Below are 23,035 nucleotides of genomic sequence, written 5' to 3'. Positions count from 1 at the left end.
AAAACATATTTTTTTAACAATGAAAGTACTACCACCATCATACAGAAGTATCTACATTCAAAGATGAGAACACAAAAAGAAAGTACCTCTGTGTAGAAAACCTTGTGTTCCACAACATTGAGATCCATTGTAAACAATCGGGGCTGCAGGGTTGTGCAAAATGTATTTCCCTCCATCAGGCCAATCTGGGCGTTTGCAGGTTGGTGCCGAAGTAAATGCTTTTTAGGAGGAACCATGTCCTGGAGAACCTACATGATGTAATTTAGATTACTGAATTAGCAGTCTGTTGAAATGACCCCAAAGACCCAGCCACTGGGAGGAAAGACAGCATTAGTCACGGCTGCAGGTTTGTATCCATTTGATATTGTGGCTCCAGACGTGTCTTGAGAAATAATTAAGCGAGAGGAAAAGTAATTCTCGGAATTACTTTGATTCACATCAGTTTGCAAAACAGTGTAGTAGCTGTAATTAATACATATTCTCTGTGAGCAGATCTATGATATTTAATAACTTCACACAACATTATGAACAACAAAGAAATTCATAGACTGAAGCATTTCGAACAGTGAAGAAACAAGACTATTTTAAAGCTTCTAAAACATCAGAAAAACTAAAAAGTTTGTGTAACTTTTTTCCATTACACTAACTTCTCACTTTCCTCATTAAACAGCTTTAGCAAAGTAAGATATCAATTAGGGAGCTTCTCAGTATAATCTGGTATGCTGTCATGGCCCTTAAGGCTTATGTACATTCAATTATCTTTCAGAGAACAAAACAATATCAGCTTTAAGGAGTGTCTAGCCAAAAGTTATTTCAACCAGCTTTGAACATTATAGTCTCTTGCTGGATAGGGAAAGGCATAGCAATAATGCCACAGATTTAGAGGATAATAAAACTGAGTATCAAAATGCAGAACCTATATGGCCTAGCCTGTGTCTGATTGGTGGCAGGATGAGCAGCCCATAATTTAAGGAACTAAATCAACCTGAAGACACTATAAATACTGGCTAAGAGTCAGGCAGAGCCTGTATGAATCTCTACAGTGCTCCAGCCATTGTGTATTTCAGAACAACAAAACTTAGCAAATGACAAACACATGCTATCAAAGCACTAAGAACTTAATTCACTAGTGTGGAAAAATGTACTCAGAAAAGCATTTCTGCAAATCCAACCTGGAAAACAACTTTAGGCTCAGGTTCAGTAAGTATTTCTGCTTACCTCTTTATGTGGCTCCATGATGACTGTGACACTTTTGCCAGTGACCTGTGCAAGCACCTGCAAGGAATGCATGGCTTGTTTTCTCACAGTGGAGTTTGGAGAGGTTACTTCTCGAACGAGGTCATGTGTGACATGATGGAAAGACTTTTCCTGTGCTGCAAGGATTTCTTCTGTTTTTTCTTCATCTTTTAAAGGAGTTGCACATCTAATCAAAAGCTGTTCTAATGTGGTCTTTGCCATAGCAACTGCTCCATTGGAAACCTGGGGCATCAGAGATTATTTTTATCAGCTAAGTACAGAACAAAGATCACAAATCTACGTGTTACTCATCAACAAACTTAGAATTGGATTTTGATAAATCCTGTGATTTTGATTTATCCTGTGATTTTCATTTCCAGCTAAGCTTAGTGATTCTATGGTGACAGTGAATCTGTGGGGTTTTGTGATCTACATGTGGCCTGTCCACTTCTGCTCTGAAAGCAGCAAGTGTGATCCACAAAACTTCAGCAAAGTTATGTGGAAAAATCTGACCTCACTCCTAACTTCAGAACCTCGTTTGAGTGCAAATGACTAGACTTCACTACTAACTCTTATAAGTAAAATAAATTCTAAAGTTCAGCAAAATCAAGATTACTAAGAGTTCAATCTGTGTGAATTTAAGGCCAGAATTTTTCCCCATACTATTTGATAAAATTCATTCATTACATACCTCTCCAGTTAGGTCCATCATAACAAAGAGAAGTGCCTTCAGGAAAGTCTGCTGGTTCTGGAGGACCCAAATCAGTGGCAGCCGTTCCATAAGAAATTTAATGGACACGACACCTCCCAGTTTAGCATACCAAGCTTGTTCATAACAGCAAGCACATAAACGTTCCACAATGTACGAAAACAAGGGAAGCTGACAAGCCTGAAAACAAAGAAATGGATCAGTTTCCTTTTCTCAGCTTAGTTGTAGCCTCCAAAACTTCAGAAGCAAAATTACATTGGCTGAAACTTGATCATTTAAGTACATTTTTTAAAAACTTACCCTTTCCTTTGAACCCAAGATAATGCTTGCAACATCGAATATCACTGCTAGGGCCACCTCTCCTATTTTGCAGAGCTCCTTCTCCTCATATGCCATGCAGATTGCTATGGCATCAATAAGCACCAAGGGATCCATGCCTTTTGACCCATTTTCTTCACTGTGAAACATGGCTGTGCTAGGCTGGCTCCCAACCTGATAGCACTGCAGCAAGAAAGGACCTGTAATTTGTAACAGGGAAGAAAAGAGGGAGAAGGGGAAATAAAGACAAAACAATGGATATTTCAATATGAATAGTCTTTTAATTAGATTTTACTACTCCTTGGACTAGCTGATGGCAAAACCAGTAAACCCTGTGCCTATTTGCATATAAATGGATTGTAAGGCATCCTTCACACCTAGAAGAAAAAAAGATTACATCTACTTGAATATTTTCTTCTATGCACTAGATTATGCCTGCAAGATTTAATTAAAATGAAGAGTCATAAAAATTCAAGTTACATTAATGTGACAATGAAGAGTGATATGCTTATAGTATGTCTTTTCCCAAATTACTTGTCATACAGCCCAAACAAAAAGTTTTCTTCATGGATTTAAGACACTGCAGTGCTCCAACATTCACTTAGTTCCTCTAAAGGTTCTTCAAAACCGCAAGTGGAAACAACCCAATTAAAGACCACCTGCAAGTAGTACTGTGAGTATTAAGTTACAAAAATCCTCTGGAACTATGTAAGCTGTTCCATGCTGCAGTTCTTTCACTGGCTGTAGCATTTAAAGAGTATTATTAGGTGATTGACTGTTTTTTAAAATTTGTTTAACAATTGCCACCATTTTACAGAACTAAAACGTAATTCAGCCACCAAACAAAAAACCAGTATAGCTACCAAGAAGCAACTGCAGTATTTTTTACTTTTTTAAACCAATTGCCATAAGTAAAAGCACAAAGCTCTCCACGCCCCTCCCGGAAGCCCCAGGAGCTCTGTCCCCTGTCCTCACCGCACTGCTGAGCCACGGCCACCATGGTGTAGTGGCGGATCAGACTGGCCACGAAGGGCAGGGCGCTGGGCCGCAGGTCCTTGATGACGGCCGACATGAAGGCCCCGGTCAGGGCCTGCTCAAAGGTCTTCCGAGCCGGAGTGTCCTGGGCCTTGTAGCGGTGAGAGATGATCACGCTGGGGATGGACTTCTCAGTGAAGCTGAAAGACAACGTTGTGCTCAACTGAACCCAAAGTGCAGTGCCCGCAGCTCAATCACAGCCCGTGTCAGGTACTTGATTGGAAATTTGCTCTCGGTATCTAACTCCTTCTCCACCTCCTGTTTTGCCCTCATTTTGATAGAGCTAGACCAGTTCACTCAGCCCGTATTAATTTTGTCAGCCACTGGTCTCCAGCATGATGGATAGCTCAATTTCATCAGGAACATTTAAAGCCAGTGGTTCAGAAGAAGCCACGTCCATACAATAATAGGTATACAGGCATCACACTGCAACTCAATAACAGAATGTCATTTTCAATATTTTGACATTTTTCCCTTTTTTAAAATGACATTTGATTTTAATCTTGAACGATTGAAACTATTTATCAAATCACTGCCCAACAAAACTTATTCATTGCAAAGCTATACTTATGTCAAGTCTAACAAGTCGAAACTGTGAAAGCTACTATGCTCTTTAGCTACACTTACTGTATTGCAAGAGTCAAAGTCAGCCCACACTTTTTGGGCAAAGACATCAAAGTTGTCTAAAAGCAATAAACTCAGTAAGTATCAATGACCAAAATTGCAAAAGAAGTAAGAAAAGCTTCAATAAAAAGCTCTCATACCAAGACAAACAGAGGTTATGTGTGTGACTATGCTATAGCTTAGTCACTAAATGAAACTGAGTTTTCTCTTTCACTTTAGTAAAAGCTTAGATGTACATAAAAAACGTGACAATCCAAATTAATCTTTAAAATACACTTAAGCACCAGAATATTCCAATTATTTAAATATATGAAACCACAATTAATCATATTGATCATACATAACAGATTACACACTGGCCTGTAATTAGGGGAAGAAGATTAAACTATGAAACATTAACACATCACTTGCATTAAAAAACTTGCTAACAAAATTCCTTTTCACCAGCAGGCAAAAACCCCATGAATTGCACAGACTAATCACTGTCTCTAACCTAGGTTGTTCCAAAGACACCACAAGTTTTACATACACATTTACGTTTAAAGAGTTGTCATACTTGGGATGTGCAAGAAGCTGGTATAATGCATGTTTGTTATCATCCAGGCTCATCATGGCTACCAGGAAGCACTTGATGACTTCCCACGCCTGCCTCCGGTAATAGGGCTCCGTGTTGGCGCTCTTCAGACAGTCCAGGGCGGTCTCGATTGCCTAGAATGGAAAAGAGAGAATCCAGACACTTCTTGTTCTTGGCATTTACCATAAGGTCATTAATCAAGGGAATGGTGTCATTAATATATATTAAAAGTAACTTTTAAAGCATGCACAGTTTGGAGTGCCCAAGCTAAGAAATGCAGAGAGAGCACAGTTTGAAACCACCATGGTGTTTTCTGTGCTTCTGTACGTGCTGAGTTTCATGGCAGATACATTTTACCTCCATGGTCAGAAAGCACTTCAAGTTATGAATGAGGTAAATCTTCAGTGTGTCTCTCTCCTTCCCAAAAAAAAAAAATTTTCCTTGCCTTCCTTTCAGCAATAATTGCTGTGCCTAATCCCTTTATTCCTTATGTATACAATGCATTTATACCCATATATAAATGGTACCTTGCCATGCATGATGAAATGTACATGTAAGCAACTTCTGAACACTGTTCACTTAATGGAAATAGTACTCTTCCTTGTCAAGAAGATTTAATACATTCGAGAATAATTCAAATCAATCCTTTAAGATATGACGACAATTAAAAAGAGGAGCAGGTCTCTTTGGGAAATTTCTATTTTGTGTACATATATTTTTACAGAGAGAGATAAAAATACATAAAAGCACAACTGTCTAATTTCTATCCTTCTCCCACAAAAGAAAGGAAGAAATTAAAGATAAATAAGATAGGCATTAAGTAAAAAAAAAAAAAAGTAAAAATTGCTCAGGACTGCCTTGAAATAAGGAATTTCAGTACCTTATTAATTGCAAATAAAAATCTAACCATTCATGCCTAATAAGTTTATGCAGAAAAAGGCCCTGCTACAAAGTGGGCATTTTCCTTCCTTGGTATTTCCAATTACTTAACTAGTTGTCATCCTAAGTTTTTAATCACAGGATCTCAATGAAAAGAAAAATTAGTTTTACACAGACCACAGAAGTCCACCAGGGCACTAAAAGAAAACAAGAATTTCTTGTTTTCAATTTATTCCACTTTTTTTTTCTTGGTAATTTGACATTTCCTTTTCATAGATACAAAGTGTTCAGCAGATAACACACTCTTTCTTGGTCAATACCAAGCAGCTGAAGATTGCTTATTATCAATGTTAGATCCTTAAATCCTTAGGAAAACTTAGTTTGAATTAAACTAGCAGGACAGGTAAATGTCAGCAACTACAGTATTTACATGTATTCAATTCATCAGCTTCAGTACAGTGAAGAAATCAGTAAATCTGCATTTTAAGAATCACTTTTCCAAGCTATTTTTAAGCCTGATGGCTCTACAGAGCCAGAGAGCCAGCTGCCTGTGAAGAAAATTGCTTACTACATTCAGATCATATCTACTTATGAAAGTCTAATTGAAAAGGTAAGTATTAAAACTCTACAGACCAAATTATCTCCGAATCCAGCTTCACTCTCAGAGGAGATTAGATTGCTGTAATTAGCGAGAACTAAGCATTTGTAATACACCGTGGCTGCCAGATGAAAGCCAGTACAGTACAAAGTGGTTTTGCAGCACTAAGAAGTGCTGCTAGAGACCACAAACAAAACCACATCACTGGAGTCGTGAGAATAATCAGCACTGAAGAATTTCTACAGTAAATTTTTGGTACATTTCAAAAAGAAATAGGGACTTTTAGATGGGATTCCTGCACCTAACCTAAGCAATATACCAGAAGTTCCAATCTTATCCATTCTGTGAAAGCATTTATTTGGGCCAATTTAGCTCCCTATCCTATCACTTTGTAAGAGCAAACAGCATGCCTAAATCCACTTTTTGGGGGTGACATACAGCACAGTTTATAGGGGAAGTAAAGAAAGAACTGGCAGACAGATGTTTATAAAGCTGATTTCTCAGCACTGAAAGTAACTTAAGCCCTTACCTTTTCCATTGGGAGTTGAATGGATGCTTTACAGTCTGAAAATTCAATTGTAATACTGGGTCCTTGGATTTCTGTGACTACATATTGTAGTTTCTGTGATTCCTTCAGCATTTTCCTGTTACTTCCACCAAATTTCCCAAGCACACGATAAGCCACGTGGGAGATGCTGTCAGCAGGATTGCGCAGGGTTCGCCACAAAGCCTGGGGGTTAAGAGGTACAGGGGCAGACCAGTCTTACTTCAACATTTTACAAGTTGTAATGTAAAAAAAAAAGTCAAGGCAAACAATTATCCTTGTATTTGGATAACTGACCCTGCATAAGTTCCTTATCAAGGTTGAATACAAGCAGTCTCAGTTCACAACAGCCCAAGTGCTTTGTAACAAGGTTGTCCTAAATGCAGTTTTAGATTAGATTGCTGTCATCTTTGCTACACTGGAATGTAATTTCATGCTTATGATGAATATTAAACAACATTGTCAATTTAAAAAGCAGGCCAGTTAAGGCCGAACTGAATTAATCTCAGAGCTAGTTTTGAAATACAAAAAGCAAATGAAGTAAATAGAATATAACCATTGAACAAAGTATATAGAAGGAACAATTCATTCACTTCTAAATCTTCTGAGTTTTCAGCTCAACAGCACAACACCAACTATCCTTCTACACTCATATCAGATTGGTATGGGTCTCACAACAGATTTTTCAAGTTTTTGTAACCAAAGCTTCACACAAATTTCTAATAATATTCAGCAAATCAATGACCCCTTGTGGTCTAACAGGAAACGACACGTTTACCTGCATGAGCTCAGCTCGAACTGGCTGAATGTGGTCGTACAGAAAGTCTGGCTGCAAGTTATCCACACACAGTTCCAGAGTTCTTAAGCCCTGGCTAACCAGGGTCTGGGATCCATTGAGAGCTGACACCAGCGGGTCCATCAGCATTGGCAGATAAGGCAGCAGCGAGCTCAGACGAACGGGCACTGTGAGGCAGAGCTCTACAAACAAGTCTTTCATGTGCTGTTTATGAAGGCCACTTTGTAACATATTTAGTCCTGAAAATTATGGATAAGTTATGCACTCACAGGAAAAAGACAGTCCACAGTTTATTGTTAAAAATTGCTATTTCCTGAATTCAGAAGAACCTGATGTTTTTAAATTCTGTAGAGCTTACAGCTCCATAAATAATCAATTTACAAAATATAATACCATTCATTATTCTAACTTACATCTAAGGATTTCATGCAGTGGATGGTTTTTTGTCTACACACATATAGAAGAAAAAGCCTCTATGCATATTTTAAAGTTTAATGTTACTCAATAAGGCAGCATTTGAATATAGTGGATGAAAAAGAAAAAGAGATAATTTGACTCAAAACAGCCTTGTAACAATAAAAAATAATCTCATACAGAACAATTGTTTTTAAAGTATTTTGACTCCTGAAAAGAAACATTCAGTGAGTTCAAGTACATTAATTGCCCCATACAGACTAAGCACATTCCCCAAGTGATTTTTCTCCCATAAAGATTTCACATATTCCATGAATCTACTGACAAGAGTTTTACAAAATGATTTATCGATAACAGACACATTTGCTAACAATAAAAACTGTCCCTACAGCTAGATGGGAACCAGTCTACAGTCCTGGAATAGTTCTGATTAGCTTGTCCTTAGGTTTAAGTAGTTCTCCACATTTCCTTGCTCACCCTCAGTATTTCTGGAACACAGTTCTTGCAAGCATAAATGCTCAATTAATCAAACTGATTGTTATTTCCATTTCTTTTTGCAGTCTGGCACTACTTGAATTTCTATTTATCATGCCCTTGCAGGTGCACACACATGCCCTCAACTGCAGAGCAGCCAGAGCTTCACTGCCCTGTTCTCCCCACAAAATCAGTGATGGCCTGGCAACGTTGCTTTGCCTATTCACTTATCCCTCAAATGCTTTGTGCCAACAAAGTTACCCACAGCAAAAAAAAACCCAAACAAGTAAAAGAAACAAACAAGAAAACCCCAACAGCCCCACAATGAAAAGAAAAACAAGCAGCAGAAATTGTGAAGCAGCCAAAACTATGGAGCCTGAAGCAGCTGGTAGAAAATGAAAATAAGCACATTCAAGATATTTAAATCAATCGTTAAACTCAAAATCAGAAGCTACTTCTCAGGGGTAGGGCTTTGCTTTTGAGGGGTTTATAATTACACAACATAACTTTATTACTACTATTCACATAAAAAAATCAGAAGCTAGGGTGGGGAAAGAAGGTATTGTTCTACCTTGCAGTAAGTTTGGTAACAGCGGCAAGAATTCTTGGTATAACAGATCATGACTGCCTCCTCCAATAGATCTGAACAGTGCTCTGAGCAGCAGGAAATAGTTATAGGGCTCTTTGGCAGTCTGTGCAAGTTCCATAGAGCTGTTCACAATCTTGTGCAAATGTGGCTATAAAGAAAATAAAGCTTAAAGATTAATAAAATACCAATTTTATCATCATCATTGCACTGTACAAGAATTTAGCATGAGATTCTGCAAATCTGACACAAGAAAAATATTTCCTCTCACTTATCTGGGGACATGGAGCAGAAATCAGAGGTGTCAGAATGACAGAGAGAGGACACTTAACAATACTAATTCACCCCAATCTAATTTCACTACTAGTTCCTAATTTTTGTGAATGCTAAAATTTCATTTTGAAAGCAAACTCTTTCAAGTAAAAAAAGGTTATGGAACTGGTGGCCTTTCTAGAGCAGAGGACATGAATACCTCGCAAGTATCAATAAAAATAGTTGATAAATGCAAGTATTCTCATGCACCAGAGACAAACAGTAACATGTCTGGATATTATTAACATCTTTCTACATTGCTATGCAAATGCTGCAAACAGCCTTCATCATTCAATTAAATTCTCTGCCCAAGGCCCCTATCATCCATCCTACAGAAACAAAAGAAAGTAACAGAAGCATGAAACTGTGAAGGTAGTAAATTACACTCTTTAAACTTCGTCTCCAGCTTATACAATCCAAATGACCTTGATTCTGATGACAAACTGCAAGAATTAAAGCAAGATTATATGAATATTGCTTCATATTACTGTTAGTTTTCAAAGACTGTGGAAAATTGGTAATCCCTACTCTGTTCTGCACAGTTACCTGTATCAGAAATTTTATTTGCTATAAGGTACGAGGAAGGAAAATTAAGAGAAATTATGAGAGAACAATCAGTGTTCCATTAAAATCTTAATGTATTTTCTAGATACAGGCAGCTGCTGCTTTTATGAGGAAAGTGCACCCTTGCTACAAGCTCAGCATTTCTAAATTCACTGAATAATGAGATGATCTCATCAACATAAATAGATCCTTGGAATACACAATATGTTGTCAGTAGAAAAAATAGCATTCCTTAAGCCCAGCCTTTTCAAGAGCACAGAAAAATCTAACTCAAGAGGTACATGTCACTGAATATTACATGAGTAAACAAGATTCACCAACAACAAAAAAGTCATTTCAATCCAAGCAAAACTCTTAACATGGAAACAAAAGGGGAAAATATGTGAGAAGATATGCATCTTCTGACCATGAAGTTACATGGGCTTATGGCAATCACAGACCACAGCCGTTTATACTCAGAATTAGCACATCACTTCATAGTTTCAAATATGAAGCAAATATTCACAGAAACCATCTCTTATAAACAAGACAATGTACTTGGCACTAGGAAAAAATGTATCACAAATAGTGCTTCAAACATTAAATGACTCTCAAATGTTAGACAGTGTAAAACTCTTAAGAGTGCTGTTTTTAAACCAGACTTATTTTTAACACAAATGACCTTTACCTTCAGCATTTGTTCATTTTCAGCTGCAAATAGTGAAACTGAGCCAAAGACTAACTTGAACAGCTTGAGATACAGATTGGAGAGTTCCACATTAGAGCCCATTTCTGGCAGCCGATCCAGAAGATACTCCACCAAAATGGTTGCAAAGAGAGCAGAGGTAGTAGGGTTTGCCAAGAAAGAATTGGCAACAATCTATAAAAGGAAACCACAAAGAAGTTATTACTGCTGTAATAAAAAGAACAAAAGAATAAATGCACTATCCATTAAAAAAAAAAAAAAAAGATTTCTTTTCCCACTTCCACTGCTACCCAAGTGATTCTGTTTGTCCTCAGTGGAATACAACCATGTATTTAACTTACTGTTCAAGTTTTAAGTTTAAACAGATATTCTAGGACTTGCATTCTGTAAATTAGTAGAACATTAGCACAACCACCTGAAGAAAACAACAACTCCATAATGTCCAATACTTTTCAAGAATGAAGTCCATTCATATGTTCTAAACTGAAGTGTTTGTGTTTGTATTGCATCACTTAGTCTGGTAAGGTTTTTTCAAAATCCATCTTTAAATTATTTTCATAGACTATACAGACTGCTTCAAATCTCACATGCTAACTTCAATATTATGATTTAATATTCCACATCAGCCATATGTTCCTCAAGGCATTAAGCTCTTTCCTACATGCTGTTCATTATCAATTAAAGTAAACAATAACATACCTGAAGAGCATAGTTTTTAGAGATCCTCTCCACCATGTAAGGAACAGTAGTTTGAAAGATTTCTTTAAAAGTTAAAGGGTTCATCATTGTGAACACACCAGCAAAATGCTCCAGAACTTCCTTTTCCTCTTTCATCCTGACTGTCTGACAGTTTGCTACTCGAACATATGTCTGTCCATTTCCTGCTATTTGCACCTGCAGCAATTGAGAAAACAGATACACTGGTTACAGAATTCGAGTAGCTTCTTCCCCCTTATTCTTAAAATACCTTTTGAAAGTAACTGAGATTTTATGGGTTTGACATGCAAGCCCCACACAACTAGAAGTTGGGCACAAGAGCCAACCATGACAAAAATACTAAAACTGAGTGTTTTCAGAACAGATTTTAAAACTATGAAGTTAGAAGTGGAAAAAGACAACAGTAGGAGATACCAGTGTATTTGTAAATTACTTAATACCCAATCAAACACTCATCACATACACTCATCAGTACTTTGTGTAACTACAGAAGATAAACACAGACATGAATGCTTCAAGTATTAGCTAAACTATCGCCTTCAAGGATAGATTTCCTTCACTATATGAAAGAATTATTTCTAGTCTGACTTGCCTGCATGAACAGACAAAAATGGCTCTTAAGAAAATAATCTGCTGCTTCCAAGTAGTAAGCACTTTGAAATTCACTTTTGAAATGCATTCTTCATATTGAGCATTTCTCAATAGTTGTGGTCCCAGTTAAAGACTTAGTGAAAATACACTGCATGTGTAATCTGTGGTGTAGCTGACAAATAAATCCTTATAAAAAGATCTAACAGTAACTGTATAAATAGAAGTGCTATGTGGGCAGGTTACATACCTGATAAATATCTAACGCTTGCATTGCATATTTCACCAGCTTTATATAGATTTGAGTCTCCTTAGGTTGCAACTGCTTATTAGGAATGAATTGTGCTTCTGAAAGAAGAACAAGATAGTTAAGCATTAAAAATACTATTTGCTTTCATTCTAGAGCATTTTTTTCTGTAGAACTATGAGAGATAAATGTAATTAAATATGCAGTTTTACCACCAGGAGCTTTGCATGAGGTGATCCCCCACGTGATCGTCTTGACCCCACAGACCAAAGTTTTCACTAAGCTCCGGCAATCCGTGACCTGAAATGTCTGCTTGTCTTCTTTTTCTTTTTCCCCTTGTTTTTCAAACACAGGTACTGGTGTAGGGGCCACAGGAGTGGCTGGGGCAGGAGATGGGACAGGAACAGGGGCTGCATTTGCTGCTGTGGGCACTCCGGGTAACGCGGCTTCAGCTGCCCCGAGCTCGGACTGGGGCTTGCACTTCTTAAAAATGACAGAGAGCTGGTAGCGTGCTATGGTGTGGAATTTCAGAACAAACACCTAAGGCAAAGCAGGAGAAGCAAATCAAAGAGCAGGGAGGGGGAAAGAAAAGGAAAATAAGTTTCTTCTTCAAAAATCATGCTAAATTTAATAGTACTAATACTTCAGTTCAGAATACTGAGATCAATAGAATTTACAGCTATTTCTGAAGTCATTCAAATGACAAACACTTTTAGTGTATCAATAAATTAGTTTGCCTTCTTTGAGCAACGGGTGCATCCTCAATTTTCAAAAATACAAAAAAAACCCCTCCGTATAAAGATCTTTAAAAAGGATCATTAGGTCTTCAAAGAGCAGATATTTCTAATTGTACAGATTGCATTGTGTTATGCCAAGGACCTGTGTGAAGATCCTCTTCCAGGGCTTAAAAAAAACCCACACCAAAAAGCATACCCATAACCAGAAGGCATTAAAAAATCCAATTCTTGCATACTATTATACAAGGAAAAAAGCTTATAACTAAAATTTAGAATAAAATTATTTTTAAAAAAACAAGCTATCCAAAACAGGCATTCAGTTTCCTGCTTTGAAACTAGCCACTGAATGAGGCTGAGTTGACAAAGCATCTCCACTACACTTGAGATATGATCCCAGCTGCAGAGCATTTTAAAGAGCCCTGAAGCATTAAAGTGAAATACAGGACACAGACTACATATGCTCGTTTCTGAAGAGAGGAGAAAGTAAAATGCGATTGACAACATACTGCAAAACAGGATATCCAAGCAATTACCAAATGCTTTAAACAAATCAATACCTCCAGCATCCTCATAAGGATGTCTCTACCATTTCCATTTTCCTGTTCACTTTTAGACCGGATACAGTCTACCAAATTTAGCAGAAGCTTGCAAGACATGGTCTGGATACTGCTTGGCAAGGATTCATCATCAATGTTCTTGGCAAACAGCTGGACAGCCAGGGAGAGGTCATTGAGTGGCAGATGCTGCCGGACGTGATGCACCAGGTCTGCCAGGGTGCTGTATGCAAGGGGTCTACAGCCAAAACAAGCAATGATGAAAACACATGGAGCACAACTAAAAATGTTGTTAATTGGACTTAACATATAATTACTGCCTGGAAATACTTCCAAATTTCTCAAAGTAAGTTTTCTGTTTTCATATGCAAACCCAGAGTTCACAAGGCTTTTTTGGTTACACAAGAGAATTTTAACGTGTACAACCTAACCAACGATGCACCAATCTATCCCACAACTCTGGTGTTGCCTCTTTGACCTTTCTTCCCCCCACTGCAGAACACTCCACCACATATTTTTATCTACATGCAGTTAACATCCATGTTAGCCACCTTTTGAGCAGTGTTGGTAATCTGTTTCATAATTAGTCATAAATGATCCATGATTTCAAAAGCAGTTATGAAAATTGGTAAATTTCAAAAATCATTTCTTTTCAAATACCAGGTAAAGAATCTAGCAGAGCAAATACTTCTAAATCTAATACATGCTGTCAATAAGGCACACTTGATACTTAAACAAAAGGAAGCAATTCTCCTAGTTCAGATACTAATTTGATCAGCAAGCTCACCTAAAATCTAGGTTATTGAAAACATAGAAAGTTAAGTATTCTCTCCATTTACTTTTTCAATTGCAAACAAGTAAGTTTTAAGGTATTCATTGACAAAAAGTTTCTATCTCATTCAGATTTTACACTGGACATAAGATATAGGGTGTTTCATAAAATATTGGGCAGATACTGAGTTGGTTTCTCTGTGATCACCGTTTTGGTTGCCCTCTACAATTCAAAAAACTGAAATCATCTTCATTCACCCATTTTTCTTATTTTGCCCTACACTCACATTACCATGCTGTGCCATCAAAGTGTTAAACAAAAGTCACCATTCCAGCAGCAGAATCTCTGCCAATAAAACAATCTAGTAAAATTAGTTATTTGAAGCAAAGGTTTAGGACCCTATACAGAAGCCGTAAATATTAATAATTTTCCAACTAAGCAGCACTGGCAGGCACTCAGATCATTACTCCAAACTTTCTCATACCTCAGTGTCTCTCGGGCAGTGTATCCAGAGCCAATCAGTATAGATTCATCAAACAGCTTGTCCATGCACGGAATAAATTCTGTAATTTAAAACAACAGAAAAATGAAAAAGCCATACTCAATGATTGGCAAAGGAAATAATCAAAATAAAACAGTTAAGCATTAAACCACTTAATTTAGGTATTTAAACCTAAAGTTAGAAAGTGATTCTATCCCAAAATTAATTTCTGAAGCTTATAAAAGGCAGTGCCATTTACAAGGAAGCTTTCAAACAATCTCTTGTGACTGTCTACTCCACTGACACTTGCCCCTTGAGTAACACTGCAGTACCCAGTCAGAGCCAGTTATATTTGCAAAGAAAAAAAAAATGCTCACATTATTTTCAACTTCTAAAAACTAACTTTCTCTATATAATTAATGAGTTACTGGAAATGTGAAGTTGAGCAACCCTGCACACAACAATTCTGTTTGGCCTGGCCTCTTGTGATAGTCCAATATAAATAAGTAATATGCCTCTTAAATTGACAGAAATAGCTGAGCTCTTTCCAGTTTTTAGGTACATTCATAAAAAGTGCTACATACGGCTCCTCAGGTCTGTTGTCAGGATGTGCTTAGCAGCAATCAGGAGCTCCTTCCTGAGGTGTGCTGTTTCAGCTGGACAATTGGAGAGCAGCTGCAACATTCCTTTTACCATTTGCTGAGAATATTTAGCCACTAATTCCTACAACAAAGAAAGAATAACATGAGCACAACTATTATGACATTCTATTCTTAAGGTTTGGGTTACATCTGCAAAATAGCACTCCATTAAAATTCACTTGTTTATCTTCCAAAATCTACTCCTAAAACTAAAATACAATAGTGATTCCATAAATGCCCAGGGAGGGGGAATGGCACATTTCCACTTTGTATTCACATGAGAATACTTCTGAAAGGATAACCAAGTACAGCCCCACCTTCAGATATTCTACACAAGTGCTCCCATCTCCAATCCCTGATGCACTGCAGTCATGCAGATCACTTGCCTGCCATAAAGCAGCTAGGAACTTGATGCATTAAGTAACAAAGTAATAAAAATGCATCCTACCTGGTAAATTCTGATGATGTAAGCCAAAAAAGACAATGTTTTAATCTGAGCTGCGATAAAATCAGCATACAATTCCTTGTTATAAAGTTTATGTTGTCTGAAATTAAATTGAACAGTAGTTATGATTCTGTTCCTCTTAATACCTTCACTCAGAAAATTCAGTGAAGCTTCAAATCACATTTTGTAGTGAGGTTCTTGCTTCTTAAAGGAATATAATCCCTATGGAAGAGCCCATTTTCAACAAGCCCTCTGCCATTCCAATTCCCAGCAGCACCTTTCTACGGAAAGGCAACCCAATACAAAGCATCAAACATTTGGCTCAGTTCCCCTAACTGGGGCCTTTTTTTCTCCAAGCAGTATTCCCTCCCACAGACTTGTCTGTCTCTCTCAAGCTTCAACCACTTAATTAGATCATCCAGGCAAGACAGGGAAAGGCAGAGATCTTGCTCCCACTGCCCTGCTCAGAACCACTTGCTGCTCTTCAGAAACATCCCTCTCTGAGGCAGAAAAAGCATGTGCCACACCACAAGGCTTCATGTAAGCTATACCTTGGAAGAGCAAAAATATATAATTGATGGCATGGCAAAGATTAAACAACAGCATGTGTCCAAGCTCCCAAGGTTCCCACCACGGTCTGTGGCAATATGGGGTTTTGTCAGAAACTGTTTTAAAAAAACTCATTATCAAATAATAAACTGGGACCTACTGCACAACTATGGACTTTATCAATGGCATATAATGCCAATTACTTCACATACAGAACCTTGACAATTTTTAGTCAAATAATCTTTGCTACTTTTGAGATGCAGTAAGACTAGAATGACAAATCACAAGATAGAAGACAAAAATATTTTGAGTAATATTGAATGACAGATTTAAGTAATTTATCCCTAATATAATCAAAATACTGTTAAATGCTCTTACCTTGCTTGAGTAGACACTTGTATTATAATAGTGTTCATAATCAAGGGCACAAATTCAGCTACTACATTATGAATGTTCAGTTTGTAGAGCTTAAAAAAAAAATAAAGTATTATTAGAGAAATTCACAAGTCACACTTGCAGTCAACTTACTGGAGAGCTAATCAGAAAAAAATTAAGACATCTCACCAGCTTATTTTTAGATGATATTTTACTTTCAAAAGTATATCACATTCATTTTTACTAATATGTTAACCAACAGAAGTGACACAAGCCATTCAGTAATGAAGTATTTACATGCAGAATACTGAAGTGTACTAACCTGATACATGAGAACAACAATAATAGGTAGCTCAGCCAAGACCTTTAGTGACAAAGATCCTCTGGGAATTATTGAATGCTGAAAGAAAGAATACATGCTTTATAAACAGTTTAATTATCAATTCAAAAGAGTATGTAAAACACAGTTTTACAGAAACTGCTCATTTTAGTAGTACTATACTTACTAATATTTTTAAAACACAAAAGCATTGGGTATTATATTAAATAAAAATCCTGTAATTACAGCTGCATAGAAAATGTCTGGAAAGTTTCAATTGGCTTCTACAGAAAAGTTTTGATAACAAAAACAAGCAAAAAGAAAGTCTGTTATTTTTGCCTGGCCTTATGATCTGCAGTCCTGTGCTCCAGGCAGTTCCCCAGTTCAGAGCACTCAGAACACCCACCGTTCTCGTTTCGCTGTCTTCTCGCTCAGGGTTCACCTTCACCACAATGGTTGTAATCATGCCAACCATTTCAGGAGTGGGAACGGTGTTCTCTGGAATCACCTGAGGGTTCTCAAAATACCGATTCTACAAGGAAAGAGCAGAGGAAAAATATCATAATGCCATTCATAGTCGAAAGGCCATCCCTCTCCTTAGAGCTCCTCCATATAATTTTCCCCCAGAGCAGTTCACTCCTCTCTGCGTGTGATGTTTGCACTGCAGCATCTGCCTGGACCAGACACGCACCCTGCAACCTTTCCCACTGGAACAAGAAGCAGAAAAGCTCCCCTAGCCAAGGCGGTTCTCCTGCTAAAGGAAAACATCCCAAGAGTTACTCTGTATCAGGGATGGAGGATCAGACAAGAGCTGCCTTCATGACCTCACCCTTCCCTCAGAAACGAGACACATTTGGCTACAAGGAGACAACTGCAGCCAATCTCACCCTGCTTCAGTACTTAAACTCCCCTCGATTTTCTCATACCAGTAATAGTGTGCCACAAACAGAAGGTTTTCCAAACCAAAATCTAAATGTCTCCATTTTTAGACATAGTTTTGATAGATTCACTAAAACTGTATTTCCTTTGTGTCACTAGATACAAAATAATTATGTTAATATCTTTTAGAGAAAGAAATAAAAACTAGTTTTCGGACTATAGCAAGGGCAATTTAACAAGTAAAAAGCTTACCACTACTTTTGGAAGTTCCTTGTAAATCTGTTTCACAAAGTCCAAAAAATGATGAATCTAGGGAGGAAGAAGTCAGTTACCATAAACAAATTTTTAAAGAAAAAATTTTACATCGCAATTTTAGAATCTCTGTATTAAGAGTACAAATACATAAAATCTCTAATCACCAACATTTTTCATGGTAACTGAAAATAATCTGAAAGTGTTCTTCTATCTCCTTCTGCTCTGTCAGTATTAATTCAAATTTCTCTTGGAAAGAATCTAACCTACCTATCATCTCTACATAGTTCCAATACAGTATTATTGGGTATAATTACTATGAATCAACTAAGTCTTTCCAAGCAAAAATCAAGGCAAAAATGCAACAGAATAACAATGCAAACTTCCAAATCCCCCTTGATGAGTCACAGGAGAGAAGAGGGGAGAGGAGAAAGGGGAAAGTCAATCATAGTAAATTCCTTTTTCAGGATTTTCTATTACAAACTAAAAAGGCATCAATTCTCTTCCTTTGTGTGGGAATTTTATTCCTTAAACTGATCATATTGTTCACAAACATTTAAACCAAGTATAACTAAGCTTAAACAGTTTGGTTTTTTCCCCAGGAGTGCTAGCATTATGCAATCCTCTTTTAAAAAAATTAAATATATGGTTACCACAACAGGTCAGGCAACATAAAAGGACAGCAGCAAAACAAATCAATCAACCCACTTGAACAAAACAGCAATTCTGAAGAGCATGGCAGTAAGTTTTATACCATCTAACAAGAGTTATGACCTACTTCTTGAGTGATTGCTGGTCGGAACTGTTTGTGCAATTCAATAATTATTCTTAAGCAAATCAGTACATTTTCTTCATTCTCTGTCTGGGAAAAAAAAAAAAAGAGACTTTTTAGTGAGCCTACTGCTGAATTCTTCAACTACTCAGTGGGTACTTCAAAACCCTGTAAAATGATACTCTTCTCAACAATCTACAGTGCCCCATCAATGGATTTGCACGAGCAAGATGTCTTTCCTTGGGTACCTTGCAGTCCTAGAGTACGTCTGAAATTAAAGCCACCCCTATGGGAATAAAACCCAGACATTTCAACCACTCTGTACTGTCAGATCTGTTCCCATTACCCCTCAAACAGAGACCCCCACGTGAGCTTCAAAGGGCAGTGTTGTGAATTCCCAGACAGAAAACAAACTCCAAGAATAAGCTATCTGCCAGAAAACGTTGCTCAGCATGAGATCAGTACCCTGCATTTGTAAAATCCAAGTTTCTAAAGGGCAGAACAGAACCTGCAGAAAACCTGTAGGTGGTAAGAGAGGACATGGGTTAAGCTTAAACAGAACGCCCAGCACCAGCAGCACAGCTATGGAAAAATCCTACCCCCAGCAAATTTTGGAGATGAAGTAGAGGAAAATATTTCTGAAAATTTGACAGAGTTTTAAGAGGAAGGAAAAAATACCTCTAGGAATCTAAACATCACAGACAGGATATTTTTGGTATGAAGACGAAGATGTTCATTTGTTGGTATTCTGTGAATTATTTCAAGCACCAGCTTCCGGAGTTGCTGTAAAAAAAAAAAAGAAAGGAAAAATAAAGATATGGCAGAACTTTTTGGAAAATCCACAAAACTCAACAATTGGTTGCAGCATCTCTTTCAGCTTAATAATTCTGCATGTTAAAATAGAAAAAAAAAATTTATTTCATGTAGACATAGGCTTGTATACAAAGACATAATCCTTCCTACTACTCACCTAAGTGAATAAGGCAAATTTATCAAATTTACCATTGAAAAATCAGACTTTTTTTAAGGAATGCAATTTTAAGTATTTAATGACAAAGAATCAACTTTTGCCTTTCATTCCTAACCTTCAGTAAAGTCAGTAGTTTGTAACAATGTGAAGTATCTCAGCAAGAAAGCCAATTCCGTTGCACCTAGTTTTCCTCCTTTTTCTCCAAAGCCCAGATTTGCAAAGTTTATGAGTAACTTACTTAGGACTTTTTCAATTCCACTCCAAATGACAGATCTATTTTTAACAAGTCTTACATCAGTTCATTAGATTAATCAAGGACTTCACCGCAAAAAGGCAGGAGATGCTCCACACAGTTTACCTGTGCTGGCTTCTCCTGCAGAAACTGAACTTCTCCATCCTGTAGAAAGGTGAGAAACCGAGGGATGATGTGTTCCAGGAATGTTGAATATTGAGGGGATGATGTCACATTCTAATTAAGAACAAAAAATGGGGAGATATAAAACAGACATCACACAGATTATATTCAGTTACATTCAAAGCCACTATTAAACATTTTCAGTGAATTTTGAATAGATTCAGTGACTAAGTATCTGCTGACACACTACAGAACCAAATGAGTTCCAAGAGAACATTAGCAAAACAAATACTGAGCAAGTTCTTCCCTACTGAAGACAAGAGCAATGAGAATCAACTAAGCCTTCAGATTCTAAACAGATCACCAGACTAAGCTGTTAAAACTACTTTTTTAGTCAGATAAATCGTTTTAGAGATGGCAGGTCAGCTTGAACAGATAAAAAACTCCACAAGAATGTTTTTTAGTCTTCTATAACTTCAAAACAGGTACATAACAACTAAGCATTCAACTGAAGTATAATTTCTGCTAACACAAGGTTGGGGTAACTCGTGTTTCACATTTTCTCTGCTGCTCATCTAACATGATGGTCCATCACCATGCAAAAGATGTCACTGGAGACATCTCCACCCCTGATGTCAGATTCTGCATCTGACAACTTCTCTCTCACTTCCACACCATGGAATACTCAGAGGAATCAGGAAGGCCTCTGCTTTACAAGGGCACAATACACATTTGAACTAAATAAAAGAAACCTTTAAATACAGACATTTCATAGCATTCAAAAAAATAGAAGAAAAAAACTCTTACTTCACTTTTATTTAAATGCTTAATGAATAAATATTAGGCAATGAAAGCTCTTTAAGTCCAAACGTAATTCTTCAACAACCTGGCTAATTCCTAAATAGGAACCTAAAATCAATGACTTATAACCATATAAATCATAAGTCACAGGACACTACTATTAATCTTTTAACTGCTTAACATCAGAAGTTCTATTAATATACATTAAGCACATGAAAGGCTGCCACTGCAGAAAGTTAGGGAGGGTTTTGTTGTTTGGGGTTGTTTTCTTTTTATTTACCTCAAAATTCTCACTGACTTCTTGCATCATTTTCAACTTGGTTTCATCAGCTGAAAATGGAAATTCAAGCAAAGAAAATGTGAGTGTAAAACTAGGTCATGAAGGAAAACACCAGGCTCATTGATCAAAGAAGCAATCAGATCTTATCAGTTTAGCTATCACTGCCCAGTTATAAGACACACAGTTCTCTCACACAACAACCACACAACTGCACACACACAAAGCTCACTCACTTTGGCTCATGCAAGTGTTTCTCATCATTTTGCTTCTTCAAAAATCAAAACCCAAACAAATTCCAAAGTGAATTCGACAGACTTCACTGCCTCATTTATCAATTGCCTGAACAAGTCCGAAACACTTGTGAAACAAACTGCTGAAGAGCTGTAATTTTCAGTAAGAAAAAAGTCTCTTACGTGTATTGACATCGGTAAGAGCAGCCACAAACTGAAGGTATTTTTTCATCAAAGTGGTTTGGTCCACCACCGTAGGTCCTTGTGCTGAAACAAATGCCATCTTGGAGGAGGAAAGATCAGCTTTCAGTACATCAAGACCAACACACCTACAAAAGAATACAGAAGTATTTATTAGTTTACGTGGCTTGTTAACAGCAGCTATCCCACCACCTACATCCGTTCTTCTGACATATTGAAGAGGACCCCCTTTTCCAAAAACCGCAGCTGTCACATTTACTTAGGCTTACAAATATAACACCAAGCATGTACAGCACTCGCTGTGACAGGACTGCACTAATAGATAAAAGGGGTTATTGGGCTCTTCACAGCACATTTACGTGTTTTGCCTGGTTTCCTCTCTCCCAGCAGCAGGCTCCAGGCTCAGGGATGCTCCCGACACTGCACACGTGCTATCCTGTCTTCCGCCCCAGCCAGAGCTCAAACTTACTGCTACCCTCGGACACATCCCTGCGGGACTCACTCCCAGGGGCGCCAGCAGTTGTCCTGCTACCACAAACTGCCTTTCTCGCCCCTAAAGAAGCCTAAAATCACATCTACCTTGAGACACCGACGACCTCCCTCCTCCCCTCGGGGGCTTCCCGTCAGTTTTGCTCCCGGCCAGGTCCGGCCGAGCCGGCCCGCAGGGCTGGGGGTGCCCGCAGCCAGCCCGGGACCCCGCGCCCCTCACCTTCCCCGCCGCAGCGCTGCTCGCCCGGGACGCTCCCAGCTGCCAGGGCGCCATCACGCCGAGCCCATCTCCGCCCTGCGAATACGGGCACCGTGAGCGGCGGCAGCGGCGCTTTCCCCCGTCCCTCAGCCCTCCCGGTGCCGGGCTCGGCCCCAGGCCTCCGGCGGGGCTCCGGCCGCTCCCTCCTGCCCGCGGCGCGCCGGTCCCGCCTCCCCGCGCCCCGCGTCACCGCGCCCAGGCCCGGGCCCCACCGGGGCGCTGCCGCCGCGCTCCTCACCCCGCGGCTCCGCGGGACCGCCCGGCCGTGGCCCCCCGGCTCCCTCCTTTGTTGCTCCCGGAGGCCGCCGGCAGCGCATGGGCGCGACGGAAGCGCCCGAGCTCAGTTCCGGCCGCCTCCTCCCGGTGCCGCCTCCTCCCGGTGCCGCCTCCCGCGCCTCTCGCCGGGCGGAGGCGGGCGCGCAGCTCCGCGGCACCGCCCGCTCCCTTCGCTGGCCCCGCAAGCCTCGGACGGCCCCGCCCTGGCCCGCCCCGCCGGGGCGGTCTCGCCCCAGCTGGGCGCTGCCAGCGGCCGCTGCTTGAGGCGAGCCCCGCCCGTCCCCGCGTCCCCGGAGGGTCCGCGAACGCCGGGGCCGCCGGTGGCAGCGGGCGAGGAGTCACCGGGGCAGAGGCGGCCGCGGCCGGTCTCTCCGGCCAGCGCAAGGCCTGCCCCGCCGGTGCCCCGGGGAAGCGGTGGCACGACCGGAAGCGTAAGCGGGCAGAGGGGCTGATCCGCCACAAGAAACAAAACGGCGGCCAGGCGTGAGAAAGGGCTTC

At 39.2% G+C, this 23,035-nt stretch overlaps 1 protein-coding gene across 2 annotated transcripts in view; it reads right to left on the bottom strand.

The window, feature by feature from the left end:
- LOC121668794 (transformation/transcription domain associated protein) overlaps positions 1-22,640 on the bottom strand; it is a 77,715-nt gene extending 55,075 nt beyond the window's left edge. Inside the window, exons 1-28 of one of the 2 annotated variants that reach the window (XM_042036897.1) lie at positions 22,500-22,640; positions 22,223-22,297; positions 21,496-21,641; positions 21,083-21,132; positions 20,005-20,115; positions 19,355-19,459; positions 18,683-18,766; positions 17,905-17,961; positions 17,180-17,305; positions 16,777-16,854; positions 16,458-16,546; positions 15,534-15,630; positions 15,029-15,167; positions 14,448-14,526; positions 13,195-13,429; positions 12,113-12,440; positions 11,904-12,001; positions 11,048-11,242; positions 10,331-10,522; positions 8,773-8,938; positions 7,296-7,552; positions 6,503-6,703; positions 4,479-4,630; positions 3,239-3,438; positions 2,246-2,463; positions 1,928-2,125; positions 1,219-1,479; positions 87-248 (exon numbers count right to left, since the gene is read on the bottom strand). In XM_042036897.1, the coding sequence (XP_041892831.1) occupies positions 87-248; positions 1,219-1,479; positions 1,928-2,125; positions 2,246-2,463; positions 3,239-3,438; positions 4,479-4,630; positions 6,503-6,703; positions 7,296-7,552; positions 8,773-8,938; positions 10,331-10,522; positions 11,048-11,242; positions 11,904-12,001; positions 12,113-12,440; positions 13,195-13,429; positions 14,448-14,526; positions 15,029-15,167; positions 15,534-15,630; positions 16,458-16,546; positions 16,777-16,854; positions 17,180-17,305; positions 17,905-17,961; positions 18,683-18,766; positions 19,355-19,459; positions 20,005-20,115; positions 21,083-21,132; positions 21,496-21,595 (3,978 nt within the window). In that variant the 5' untranslated portion in view covers positions 21,596-21,641; positions 22,223-22,297; positions 22,500-22,640. The remainder of the gene's footprint in view (positions 1-86; positions 249-1,218; positions 1,480-1,927; positions 2,126-2,245; positions 2,464-3,238; positions 3,439-4,478; positions 4,631-6,502; positions 6,704-7,295; positions 7,553-8,772; positions 8,939-10,330; positions 10,523-11,047; positions 11,243-11,903; positions 12,002-12,112; positions 12,441-13,194; positions 13,430-14,447; positions 14,527-15,028; positions 15,168-15,533; positions 15,631-16,457; positions 16,547-16,776; positions 16,855-17,179; positions 17,306-17,904; positions 17,962-18,682; positions 18,767-19,354; positions 19,460-20,004; positions 20,116-21,082; positions 21,133-21,495; positions 21,642-22,222; positions 22,298-22,499) is intronic. The other variant, XM_042036898.1, reaches the window with a different exon arrangement.
- Positions 22,641-23,035: the final 395 nt, after the last annotated feature.

The sequence above is a fragment of the Corvus kubaryi genome, unplaced genomic scaffold (assembly GCF_017639235.1).
Source record: "Corvus kubaryi isolate FWS band 111438036 unplaced genomic scaffold, C.kubaryi_AGA036_p1.0 37387, whole genome shotgun sequence".
In the NCBI taxonomy this organism is placed as follows: Eukaryota; Metazoa; Chordata; class Aves; order Passeriformes; family Corvidae; genus Corvus; species Corvus kubaryi.
This window is presented reverse-complemented; position numbering and strand designations above follow the sequence as displayed.